General features: G+C 44.4%; 1 protein-coding gene across 1 annotated transcript in view; it reads right to left on the minus strand.

The window, feature by feature from the left end:
- Positions 1–850: 850 nt before the first annotated feature.
- plch2a (phospholipase C, eta 2a) overlaps positions 851–13977 on the minus strand; it is a 176385-nt gene continuing 163258 nt past the window's right edge. Inside the window, exons 19-23 of the mRNA XM_056385930.1 lie at positions 13074–13158; positions 12205–12351; positions 11093–11172; positions 7324–7708; positions 851–3692 (exon numbers count right to left, since the gene is read on the minus strand). Coding sequence (XP_056241905.1) covers positions 2029–3692; positions 7324–7708; positions 11093–11172; positions 12205–12351; positions 13074–13158 — 2361 coding nt within the window. The 3' untranslated portion in view covers positions 851–2028. The remainder of the gene's footprint in view (positions 3693–7323; positions 7709–11092; positions 11173–12204; positions 12352–13073; positions 13159–13977) is intronic.

A 13977-nucleotide genomic window follows, 5' to 3' on the forward strand; every position in this document is an offset into this window, starting at 1 on the left:
GTGGTTTTAAAGGTCCCATATTGTATAAAGTGAGATTTCCATGTCTTTTTTGATTATAAAGCAGGTCTAGGTTCTATATTAATACTGTGGAAGCATCAAAGTGCTCAATCCACAGAGAAATGCACACAGCCTGTATTCAGAAACTGAATGAACCGTCAGGACTTCTGTAACTTTGTGATGTCACAACAAAGCAGTTACCGCTCTCAGCCATGCCCCTTTGTGACACAAAGTTGCAGAAGTCTTGACGGCTCGTTTTAAGGCTCAGTTTCTGTTGTGCTTTGATACTTTCACAGTATTAATATGGAACCTAGACCTGCTTTACAATGGGAATCTCACCTTATACAATATGGGATCTTTAAAGGAGTTTCAAGTTTGCAATTTTGCAAGAAAAGTTCAGAAGGAAACACTGAAGTATAACCGAATTGTATTCCCTACACGGTGCCACATTTTAGGGTATAAAAATGTCTGAGTAAATAGTTTGGTGGCCTAAAAAAATCTGATCTTGGGTGGCGAGCGATATTAAAAAGATGTTTTTCTCTCCTTTAATGACTGGTTGAGCTTGTCGTCTTTGTTCAGGAACATTCTCCCTTCCTGCAGGGCGTCTGGGTCTTTTTTTATTTTTTTTGAAAGAGAGGTTGAGAGAGGTGATGGCTGGTAAACACAGACCCAAGCGGAGTCCATAATTAGAGCAGCAAGCAGACCATGCCAAAACCAAGGCCAGAGGCTTTTACATGTCAGCTTGTATAAGGCTCAGTTTAACTGCTCTGTTAATGACTCCGTTTGTCTGTGAACTGACACAGCTGTTGATAGAATAAGAGTAAATAAAATAAATGAGCTGTGAAACTTTCAATCATATTCAGTTGAGATTTATTTAGGTCATTATTACACATTGCTTGAATTAAATATCATCCCTAAAACTTTGCACAAAGAACTGGCATGGCAGTGCAAACAATACAGCAGGTCGACAAATAAACGTGCTTCCATACAGATCATTTCCATCTTGTTTTAGTACTACGGACTGATGTGAACACAGGGTTTCAGACATGATGCTCTTGTGACCACCATCAGACAATCCAAAAAAGGAGTTTAGGATATTAACAAATCTTCATAAAAAAGTCTTTGTAAAATAAAGCACAGGCTTAGAATAAACATTACAGTGCATAAAAGACATGCAGTCAACTAAAAAAAAAAAAGGGCTAAACTTGGTACGGAGGAGGCTACCACTGCTTTAAAGTACAGGATCTCAGTGCTGTGACATGCCAAAGGTCGGGGAGGTTCGCAACATATTGGCAGCTTGGTCAAATTACGATGTAACCACTTCACAAAGAATACTAAAAAATGAAGAGCTTTTGTCCTGCATTTCCATTTTTTTTTTCAAAGACACAAGAGACAAGCCTCAAACTGTACATCACCTTCAATATGATACCATGACAGCATTTTCAAAATATTGCGAGTGGATGGATGGGCTGATAATAACGCATTGACATTAAGTATTCATTTTAGTTAAAGTACATCATTACAGTTCAAGTAAATAAAAAGAATGGATTGTTTAAAATCGCCTCTAGTTGTGATCTATTGCTACTGTCTGCTCATGTAAAGTTTCAGAAAAATCCTCAAACATGAGAGTAGATCACATTCAACATAAACAGCCATATAAAAACTCCTGGTTATTTTTCACTAAATACATTCTGGCAATTATCTAACATTTGGTGCAAACAGATGACAGTGCTGCAGTGGTTGCTTTTAAAAGAAGCTTGGAGACAATGTGTTCTGAACGCACAGGTTATAAAACGGATCTCGCACAAACTCAAGATGAAGAAGTGATTGTTCGTGGGACAGTTTTCTGTGAGACAACTGTTGAAATAATCTGCATTATGAACCAGTTGCCTGTGAGAAATTCTGCAAGATATGCAACTTTTTCTAAAAAAAAAAAAAAGAGAAGAGATTTCTACTTGAGATAAAACTGGACTTTATTCCAAACAAGTTTCTAGCTGTGTCTCTCACGCTCAGTTCCAAGTCAGCCAGTTCTTAGAGTTTGAGCATGAAAAAGACTTCACTGTTTTCAGGGTCTGGAGAGGACTGGGACTGTCTGGGAGAGGAGGATCCTAGGGGGGTGAGCTGACTCAGCAGGTCCAGGCTGGTGCAGGGACTGCGTGCCACGCAACACGCCCCTTCGGGGTTTCCTCGCTCTTCAATGGGGCTAGCGCTACTTCCCCTGCCAATGCTACCACCAAGGCTAAAGCTTGCACTCCTGCCCTGGACCAGACCCTGGAGCCTCTGCCTTTCCTGGGCCTTCTTGGCCCTGTTTGCAATGTACCTCACCCTGCTCTGGCTCCTTGAGGAGGTTCTTCGCATCAGGGTCTCATCCACAGACTCTTCCTGTGACTGTCCAGGCCTGTTTTCTGGGGCAAAGTCGCTCGCAGTCAGGGGCTCCACATCAGTCAACTTCCGGAGTTGCTCTGTCAGGTTGCTGGGCGGCTGAGACTTCTGTGGGCTGCCCCTGCGCAGCTGGTCCCTGGTCGGCCTAACAATGAAGCTCCGGCTGATGCTGCGGTACTTGCTGTCAAAGTTACAGGAAATGTCATCAGAGGTCAAATCCCCAAGGCTTTTGGACATAGAAGCTGTAGCTGTTGGGGTTTTAGCTGGGGGGGGCGGCCTGCTGGATGCTGACTGCTTAAGCCCTTCCATGTAGAGTCGGCTCCAGGTGTGCCTCCTTTGAGTCAGTCTACTGGGTGAGTCCACAGAAGCTACATGGGGGGGCTGCAGAGGTCGGGGCTTGAGCTCATCTTCGGGGATTTCACTTTGCTGAAGGTTGGGGTTGGACTTGCTCTTGCTGACACGCAGGGTGTCGTAGGAGACTAACGCTGAGTGACGGCAGTTGACCCAGGGAGGGTTGCAGGTGCTGCTGGCCGAGGGCAGACTGGTGAGGCTCTTCCTGGCCAGGTTAGGTAGGGACAGGTCGATGACGGTGTCACTGGAAGAGATGCTAGAGGAGGAGGACATGCTGTCTCGGTGGCTGCTTGGCTCCAGCTTGCTCCAAAGGCGGTCGTTCATGGTAGCATCAGTGCAGACCTCTGGTACGGCTGACTGGGCCTGTCCAGCTGAGGCTACAGCCACCCGGACATGGCCCTCACTTTTTGTTCTTCTCACTGGTGTGTGTGATGCCAGGTTGCTAAAAAGTGCCCTCCTGGCCTGGGCTGTCTGAGCTGCAGGGGCTGCAGGGGTTCCAGTAGCCCCTGCTGCAGGGGGAGGCTCTGCGCGGTGGTCAGACTCTGCCGGATCAGTTTTCTTTTCTGTCAGAGTTTCTTGGTTTTCCGTCTGGTTTGGTGTGTTTTCCATGAATGAATGAGTGCTTCTGTTGGTCTGGGTGTTTTGGCTGCACTGTGACGGGACAGTTTTCTCAGCAGGGTTCGTCAGACGGAGTGAAGTGGTTTTGGAATGGGTAGGAGGTTTCTTAGGATCTCCGCTCATCTTGATGGGACTGTCCACACCTCCATTCGGAGGATAAGTCAATGGGGAGTCTGCATTTATTGCTGTGGATGGCGAGTGCAGTGGTGTAGAGAAGGAGTGATGTGAGAACAGTCTCTCTTCTGGAGCGGGGACAGAGCAGGTGAAACTTGTGTTCCTGGCGTCTTCAGAGTTCAGCACAGTAAATGGAAGAGGGGGAGCTGGTCTCTGCACTGTGAAACAGTCTGTGGAGAGAGAAAGAAAAAAAAGAAATTCATCACCATCATCAATGTCCTCTGTGGTCACAGAAAGCCTTTTGGATGTAAAACTGTATATGCATGAAAACGCACGGAGAGTAACTGGAGAGATGTGAATGGCGGATGTTGGTGTATGAACATCACTTGAAGTTAAGAATCTTAACTTAAGTTAACACTGACAAAGAAGAATCGCAGAGAGGCTGAGTGATAATCCTACTGGCCATTACCATTTCAACTGCATCTCATGGCAGTTCTGCTCTGTGGTCTGTCTGACTACATTTGCTGATGAAGGCTCTGAGACGCCCTTTAAAAATCCAGAAAAAGGTAAGTAAACCAGCCTCCAGTTACTGTTCCTAAGTTTTTATTTTTGCTTAAACCATAAATGATCATCCCAGTTTTTTTGATGTTTCTTTCCCTGTGACTGCAGGTTCTTGGTGCGTTATTGTATATATGTTATTTTCTCTTACTTTCTGAATAGATAAGGATGAACTAACAAGTTAACCATCATTTGTGTCTTATCATCAACATGTTACCAGGGAAAATAAAAAGCCTCAGCAGATGTCTGTGGGTCGAAGACAAAAAATATTAGATATGATGACCCTAAACTTTTGGCTCAGTTTTAACTGTTCAAAGCTCATGGGCTAAAGTGCATTTAGGGCGTGTCCATATCCATTCTGCTATTTTAATGGCAGAAAACATAACACAATGAAAATTGATTCTTTGCACGCTTCAAACTTTCATGTGTTTTCCACTTGCCCGCAGTGAGTCTCTGTCCGGACCTGCAGCTGTATTCACTGATGCGAACAGACAAAGCTGGCATGGTGCTCTCATTATTTCCACTGTTGTCATTTTGAGTTAGTGCATTTCAAGAAAATGTGAAAAATGAATGAGAATATGGATTTCAAACCCCAACCCACCCCCACAGGTGTGACATATGGGTCATGAGAGAAACAGGCTGGTGAGACAGAAGCCCCTTTTACACAGAGATCCTGTTATATTGCTGTTAAAAAAGACCACCCCCCATTACACCGCCCTTGCTTGTTTTCACTGAAAGCCGTCATGATGCCGACCCAGTGTGTGATTTTAGAAAGCATGTTCAGGAATTAGAGGTGTGACGTGTAACACAACAGCGTCGGCATCAGTCTCATTTACACGGACATCGATCTGGCTCTGTGACTGTGTCCAGTGTCGCAATAAAGGTGGAACAGCACATACAGATACAGAACCAGGAGCCGCAATAAAGGTGCAACATTCACACCTTAAATACGCTGTGTAAAAGGGGCTAGAGAGACTGATGGGTGAAGTGCAGGTGAAGGTGTCAGGGATGTAATTTAAGGTTGCATTCATGCATTCAGCATTTTACCTGGCTCTGGTCATCCCCTCAATTCTGCACTAGGAACAGAGAAAGCATGCAAAAGGGACAGAGAGGAAAAAAGGAGTTTAGCAAAACTGGAAAGAAAAGGGTGAATGAAGGCAAGGAAACAGTTTACAGGACAGAGAAAGCATCTTATCCATCTCCAAATCGACAAACACACAGCATCTGTTTTACACTGCAAAGAAAGACCAGAGGTAAAGCTGCTGACACAGAGATGTATATCATGACTTACCAACAAGTACACTATCTGCAAGCATCATATGACTAACAGATGTAAATTCAACTCCTAAAACATACTTGATTTTCCCTGTGAGATTCATTTTTCACATGATTGACTGAGAGGCTGGAGAGGAGGGGGTCAGTGTGGAACAGCTGGTGTTCAGCAGGAACTCCCCTGAAATTTGTCATGTGAAGGAGGAGGAGGGGGACGCCACCTGGACGAACCACAGACGTCAGAACCTTGTAACTTGCAGAGCTCTGCCAATTGTTGTAGGTCATGGAGGTTTAAGACTCAAAGTGGATGTAAACTAACCCTAACGCTTATGGACGTAAGTGGAGTTTGTTAAAGGCTGCAGTTTGTGATGGCGGACTGGACTGCATTATATAGGTTTTAGATTTGACAAAATATTAGAATCGCTTAGTACAATGCAGCCACTGAGGCCGCGTATATCCTGGCAAGTGTGTTCAAACTGTAATATTGCCGTTAATACTTGAAGGAACATTTGAGAATTGTGACTTTATTTTAAGAATAAAGAGAAAAGAAAAAGTCATATTTAAGAATATGCTGCTCCTCTGTCACTCTCTGTTTAGACACTCAGATCTACTATCTACTTATTAATCGAAGGTGGCAGAAAACCGTGCTGGATTGTTCCAGTCCACTTTAACCGCTGTGTATTTGTATTTCTTCATGGGTCACAGCCACTTGTCTATACTATTCTATTTTAATCTTGTTGATTAACGGTTAATGGTCGGTTCGGCTAGCTGTAGGCTGGTGAAGTGGACTAAATGGGGGAACATATCATAGTTCGTTAATTTCAGGTTAAAACTTACCACTTCTCTCATCTGCCCAGCCGGTGGGTAGTGTCAGGTTCAGTATTTTAAGACAAAGAGAGGCAAGATTGGAATCAATCAACTGAAACAGGAATCAGTGACAAGACTTAAGTAAAATTGACAAAACCTAGGATTGAACTCTACATTGGTGACGATGCAAAGAAACAAGTTGGGATTTAGATTAGACCTCAAACTATCAGGGACACATGGGATGTCAAGGTGCTAGTCTCGGCCTGTACGAAGTCTAACTGGAAGTCTACAGTAGGTGCACTACAGCCACGACACAGCAGCTACTGGGTTACTGCTAAGGCTGCCTCAGATGCATCTTACCAGCGTAGAACATGGGGGACTTATGGCGCAACTCTTCCATTTTCTGAACAAACAGGGCGTTCATCTCGCGCTGCAGGGTGCCTACAGCCCGCTTGCGGCTGTCAAGCACAGAACATGGAGGAAGCATAGGAGGCGACTCCAGGCCGCTCAGACTGTCACAGCTGCTGCTGTCACTCAGCGAGAGACCTTCAGGTGCATTACTGTTTGTGAATGGGGTGAGCATTGAGCCACAAACAGCGCCGTAGTTGGGGGGTGTTGCCTGCTGCCAACGGAGGTTGGTCCTGCAGTCTGGTGTGAGGCTCGGAGCTGGTGTTACAGAGTTGGGGGAGTTTTTACGGGGAACACTGCAGGACCGAGGGCTCCTCTGTGATGCGTGAGGCTGAGGTCGGACATGCTGGGTACCCAGAGTTTGCCTGGCTTTGGACCTGTGGAAGGGAATAGGCTGGCGGAGAGCCTGGGGCAAGAGCTGAAACTGGTCCTCGGTGCAGGACTTGAGTTTGGGAGGAGACTGCTGTGAGTCTGGCTGGGCAGCTAGGGGCTGGGGCTTGGCTACAGGCTCTGGCTGAACTTGTCTCTTGGTTGAAGAGGAGCGACTACTTCTCTCCCGTCTCTCCCCATCTGCCATTTTAGACTTGCATTCCTGCCTTTCCTCAACCTGACCCTTTCTTTCAGCCTCTGGACTCTCCTTGGAGCCGATCACACATGTGATGCAGTTGGAGGACATCCCCACCCTGCCTGAGCTGTTAAGCGCGACGCGGGCAAACACACCTGGCTTCATGTCCAGTGGGTCGTGAAAGCGGAGCCGACTGGCCCGTTTCAGAGGCTCGCTCATGGGTCGTTGCTTAGCAAAAAGCGAGCTCTTACCTTTACCCTCCTCAGGGTGAAAAGCCCCATTGGTGTCAGGACGCTCCCAGGGCCCCTTGGCTTGGTGGGATGCCGCCAGTGAATCCCTGGTGCGGTGTTGTGGTGGTGTGGGCTGGTGAGAGGTGGCAGCAGAGGCCTTGTCCCTGTCCTCAGACTCTCGGTCCTCACTAGCACCCTCTGAGCTGTAGTCTTTGGTGTCGATGGTGATCTCTGGGAAGCCCTTTTTGATTTTGGGCTGGCTTTTGGTGGGTGCACTAGCGGTGCGGCGCAGGAGGTGGGCACCGAATGGGTGCTTACGGCTGTGCTGTGCAGCAGCATGGCTGTCCAGGGAAGCCTGCTTTGGGTTTCTGTGAAACAGCCCTTTTATGCCGCTGGCTGCTCTGGCCTGACAAGAACACAAGAGAAGATCATTGTCAAACACACAATGAATCGTAACAAACCGCAACTAATAAATCAAATGGAGATCGTGCAAGAAAAATATTTGTCATAGACACTGGACACAAGTTTTTGTACAGTGAGCATGCTTCAAAAGGAACAAACAAATTCCATCAATAAACCCAAGAACTTTCTGTTACTGTAACACCACGTGTGAATGATCACTCAGTCTTTAACATGATCATTCTGCTGTAATCCATGCTGAAGCTTTGAATTCCATGTTGATTCAAAGTGTTTGCCTCCACATCTGTACACAGCAGCTGTCGCCCCAGCGGTTAAATATTAGTCAGACAAACATGTGCTTGAAGCTACCTGTCAAAGTTAAACGCACAGAGCACCTCAGGCTGTGTTCGCCTCTACACCTAAACACAGAGACCTGAATGACTGTTTGAGGGAACTAGGGATGTCACGATACCAGAATTTTGGTAGTCGGTACTAGTACCATTGAAATTCCACAATTCTGGAAACCAAATTCAATATGACAGAAAAAAAACAGAAAACAACAGAGGCTGCATGTGTGTGCACTCACTGCTCCATGAGGTCAATGTACTGCAGCAGTTGAAACTGCCACACAAGGTGACAGACCAACGGTGTAAAAATATTCACTTAAAAAAAGTCAGTTATATTTTAACAGACTGAACAGCGATGACTGTAGCGTGCTAATGTTGTGAGCTGTTGCTACGATAGTCTAAACAAGCTAACGTTAGGTTAAACAAACTAACGTGCTGCCCCTTCATTTGCTCCTGTCATTCCACATGGTATTGTTTACTGTGCCTACGGTACCAGTGATACTGTGGAAAAACAAGTACCGTTACATTTTCAGAATTTTGGCATCGACTTGGTACCGAAGTATCAGTTCTTGTGACATCCCTAGCAGGAACCGAAAATGTTCAATTTTCCCTGTTGGTAGAACCACAACTTACAACTACAACACTGCAGTAATGGTTTAGAAGTAGTACATAGGCTGCACTGATATTGATATAAATTAAATAGTAGCTTTCAGATGAAGGGAAAATCCAGATTCCAACAAATTTCTTTTTATGTAGAACCCATATAAAGAGGTAATACTCAGATTACACAGACAAATGTAGTGCTGAATCGAGCTTTGCTGTGCGTTTACGTGATGCATGATAAAAGGTCACAACAAATGGGGCAAAAATGATACGAACAACAATGAGGACATTCAGACAACGACACTGATGACTGTTACACTCACTTTGACAGAAATGCCAAATGGAGCTTTAGTGGGACAAGGCATCATATTATATCCCTACAACCACTGCTATTATTTGTTTGAACAATGTGGAAGAAGTAGATCCAAATAGTCTGACCACTGTGGTGACTGAACATCTGTCAAAAGGAAAGTAACAATACAGACAAAAAGACAAGACGATAAAGAAAAGAGTCTCTGGCTGAGTGAAAAAAGAGGAAATGTGGGCTGAACTGCACATGATGACCGTAAAGCTGCCAGGAAGTAAAGCTCAGTAAGTCATGCTCTGCTGCCTGAGCTGCATTTGGCCTGTGAAACCTTCCAGCTCTCCAACACTATGGGAAATGCCCCGTTTGCAGTCAAACCCAGAGGCAGACAAGAAACTCAGTATTATTATTATACCTTTGTTCACGTGGTACTCAAGCTCAAAAACGGGAAGCTCCAATACAGGTTTCAACAGCTCCAGTGAATAATAATAATAATTGATTCTGGATTTAAATGGTGGACCAGGAGACTGATGGGTCTCCATATCTAAAGTTAGGTACATGACGTGATGCAATAACATGATGTGTAAAAATACGAAAGAGAAAGAGAGACTCTGGAGCTGTATACCCCTGCAGTGCAGCACACTGAAAAACTCCTGAGTTAAGTGGAAAAAATGCTCTCTGCAAAAAACCAGCAGAGAGACGTCACTGCAGCCTGGCACAGTCCCTGACTTCCATCTCTCTCCAGCTCTTTAACAGAGCCGGCCGATGACATTGGATCTACTTGGGGGGGGGGGGGGGGGGGGGTCAATGAGGATGCAGGTAAGTCAAGCCATCATAACTCATGTGAGACATGAGTTGGTCTTATCATTTTTAATGCTTACAGTTGGCTGACAAGAGGGGTGTGTGCAGAGGGGTAGTGGGGGGTCACTTAGGTGGCAAAGAGGGTGGAGCGTGTGGCTCATGCAAGATGCCGACTGGGTCTCACTACACCTGTGTTTTGAGCGGCAGCTTCAGGGCTCCTAAAAATTTCTTGCCTTTAAATGGAGCGTTTGGAAAAAGAGGGGTCCACTGAAATCACAAACAGACACAGGAAGAGAGCGAAAATCAGAAAGGGGGGGAGGATGAAAGAAAGAAAAAAATGGGTGGGGGATAAGAGAGAATCACAACAGGAGGCACAGAGCAGCAGCTGAGAAACAGGAAGTTCAAAGCAAGGACAATGAAGAACAGAGCGGTCATCTACACCATGTCTGGAGACAGCTGAGTGAAACTAAAGGATCAAAGACACAAAACCAAAGCTTGTGTGGTGATAGGGACAACTGCATTAGTTATGACCACAAATAACATTTTGAAACAGAAACTGCAATAATACACACAGTCAATACAGGATCATTTTCTTATGAACAGTAACTACGTCAGCACCATTATCATTTTCCTGAGTAATTGAAATTCATGAAGAAGCCTATTTTCCAATGACGCTTTGGGCATTCATGTATTGTAACTGCATGAATATAATAGAAGACAATGTTGGGCTGCAAGGTCTCACAGTCAGAGTTCCTTTGCATCCCAGAAATGCTGGATGGGGTCGAGGTCTTCCACAATGAAGTGAGAAAACCATTCTCAGTCCTATGCAGTAGCTTTTCTTTGGAAAAAATTATCACTATTCTACTGCAGATCAGTTAACAGGAAGCCCTGAAGCCACCAGTGAACAGATCACACAACTTGTCTACTGATCATTCCTGAACTATTCTGAATTATTTATTATGCTTATTATTATCATGCTATTTCTAAGCTTTCCTTTGATTGATATGCACAGTGCTGAGCCCAACCGATAAATATTTCAGAAATATTATTATTATTATAGGAACAATGTCTCTAATACATAGTTTTTTTTCTGAGATCAAAAATGTTCATTTTTAAAAATGTTTATTGCTTGATATATCAATATGTATTGGACATGGATAAGTACAGATATAACATGAATAATATGGCATCAAAAATCCAGTATTGATTGAGCTTTAATTAACACAGATTATGATTGTATTATAATTTTACACAGTCTCATAAACTGGACACTTTAAATTCAACTTTACAACAGGGACAAGAGATTTTTTCAGCTGGCGGCCACTGTAGTACCTACCTTACCAGTGATGTCATTCACAGCTACATGAACAAAGATGGAAGCCTCCTCCATACCTTCCAAGTACACGTGGCGATAACCTGCACACAAACACATTATAGACACAGCTACATTATCAGTGACTCAAACGTAACAGTGCACATAGATAATTATGTGTTGTATCAATCAGAAGTGAAACAAAGGCCTATCCACACCTTTTTCCATGATTGATGTTCTACTTCTAGCCACTGACTCTCACTTCTCACCAGCACCATCAATCAGATCATTTTACTGGATCATTAAAAAAAAAAAAAAAAAAAAACTACATTGGCGTCCATGATGTAGCACTCTAGCGGTACAGATCCGATTCTAAAACAAATCCTCAGTCCAGACGACTGTTTTAGCTCTGCATCAGAAACAATCTCTCTACTCACACACCTGAAAACACACATCGCATGACTATTAATGTACCCTGGGCATGTGTGTGCTGGTGCAAAGGAACAGCATTTAGAGTTTAACTGCACAAAAGCTGCTAGCAAAGACAACAAAGTCAGCAATGCTTGGAATATGTTATCCATGGTGCATTCACCACTGGTAGTCCAGGCTGATAAGAGCCAATCTGGGAGCGACTGTGAGTGTCTATTTGCTAACTTTGGACTGAGGTAGCTGTTTCCCTCCCTGCCTCCAGTCTCTATGCTAAGCTAGGCTAACCACATCCTAAATCCAGCAGTGTACTTGACATAAATGAGACTAATAACCATCTTCTCATCTCATTCTCTAAAAGAATAAAACAAGCACATTTGCTGATTTATTCTATTAATAAACTGCTGAAGTCATAATTATACCAATAATTAATAATTAGTCATATTAGCACCAAACACTCAGGGTCTCAGAGTCATTCCAAAGGAGTTTCTGAGATTCAACCAGAGTAGAACTGATCAATCTCAAAAAGCATCATAATAATCACATTAGACTCTCTTATTCTCAGTAAACTAAATTTTCATAGCTATGGAAACCATATCACTGAAAACAGGAGAAACAAAAAACAAAAACAAGGCTTTTAGAGGTCACCAGAGAAACATGATCTGTATCCATCAGTTCCATGGAAAAGCAGGTGATTCAGAATGTCTTACCTGGCATCATGCTGTTGAAGGCAATGGTGCGCTGGCCGATGAAGTCTTGGCCAATGGGGTCATGATCCCACACGAGGAAACGCACCAGGGCCAGCTCCGGCATGTGGACCGTAAACACCAGAGTCTCCTCCCACATTGGGTTGAAACCTACAGGACCGTCCCGAGAGATGTCGGAGGCAGGGGAGGAGGAAGAGGATGGAGGGAAGGGGGCCAAGGGAGGAGGAGGCAGAGGAAGAGGGAAAATTGAGAGGAGGCATTAGAAAGAGTGGGACAAGCAAATAATAAAAAGAGAGTAGAGAGGGACAGAGACAGAGGACAGAGAGAGTGGACGGTCCAGGACAAAGTTAGAGAGCGAGCTCAGCACTCATCAATTATTCAGTGTGTGTCTGTGTGTGTGCTGACTGAGAGGTGCTAGCTGTGCACGTCTCCTCAAGCTGAGCTCATCAATTATAGATCAGAAACCATACAGACAACATGCACGTACACACACACGCGCACGCACACGCACACACACACACACACACACGCACACACACACACACACACACACACACACACACACAATGCATTGCTCTGATCAGCACATACATACACTAATCACATGTCAAAGCTAAACCACGACAGACCACAGCAAACACCAGGACATCATATGTGAGAAAACAGCAGTGAGGAGCAGGCAGCAGTCATAGTGGATGTTTTATTTGAAACGAGAGAGTTAAAGTCCAGTCACACAATAAACTGATTTATTCACATTCATCCCTGTGGCCTGTAGGTCTGCCTTGGTGAAGTAAGTCCATGAATAGCTTTATTTGTATCAGAAGTTTATGAAGACAGATGAACCAGAATAAAACACCTCTCCACCAACTCACCATTATCATCCACCACTCTGGTCTGCTCCTTGCAGCAGTCCACTGGGAGGCCAATGATCTCCACCTCCACGAAGGGATCAATGATCTGACAGAGAGACATTACACAGAACTGAGGTGACACAGCAAGTTCCAAGACACTTTCAATGATCACACTTCATTACTTCCTGGTTTGTGGAATAATCTGATTTGCATTAAAGTTTTGCTGAAATATCACCATCACCATTCAGTGAAGTTGACACACTGCTATGTTCCTGTGAAAACACTTTGTAAAACTCTCGGGTATAGAAGGGTTGAACTGAGGGAAACTGGACTTGGCTTTATATCTTTATATACTTGAAGACATTTCACCTCTCATCCCAGAGGCTTCTTCACAGTCCGCTGCCAGGTAACCCGCAACAAAGGTGTGTAATGGGTCAAAAATATATTTATATAAATTCATGCGTATGGGCATGGCAAAAATGTTTGTTCAGCATTTTTAACATCTATGAGCAAATTTAAGCCTAATATGCTGCCAGGTTTTTTATTTTTATTAGCCTACGACACAAATTCACTTTCAGCCCAATCATGGGACACCGACAGATCTGCTAGCTAGTTCAACAAAAATGTATGACACAACAGAAAAAATCGTCGAAGGCCAAGTCGGATGTTTGTGAGAAATTTGGTGTAACCGGAGGCTGTGAGAATAACACTATCAGCACAAAGAGGCCGTAATGCAGTTAGCGGTAAACTTTGTGTGCCGGGACATGAGATTGTTTGAAACCGTGTGTGGTGATGGATTCAGTGAACTGGCACGGGGCCCATTTTTGTGGCTGGTAACAAGCATCAACCATCAGTTCAACCAGTGTTATGCTAGTAGCAGCTAATGTATCCTATAGCCTGCAGCAGAGATGAGGAGCGGGCTGCA

Source organism: Seriola aureovittata, chromosome 9 (genome assembly GCF_021018895.1).
Source record: "Seriola aureovittata isolate HTS-2021-v1 ecotype China chromosome 9, ASM2101889v1, whole genome shotgun sequence".
Lineage (NCBI taxonomy): Eukaryota > Metazoa > Chordata > Actinopteri > Carangiformes > Carangidae > Seriola > Seriola aureovittata.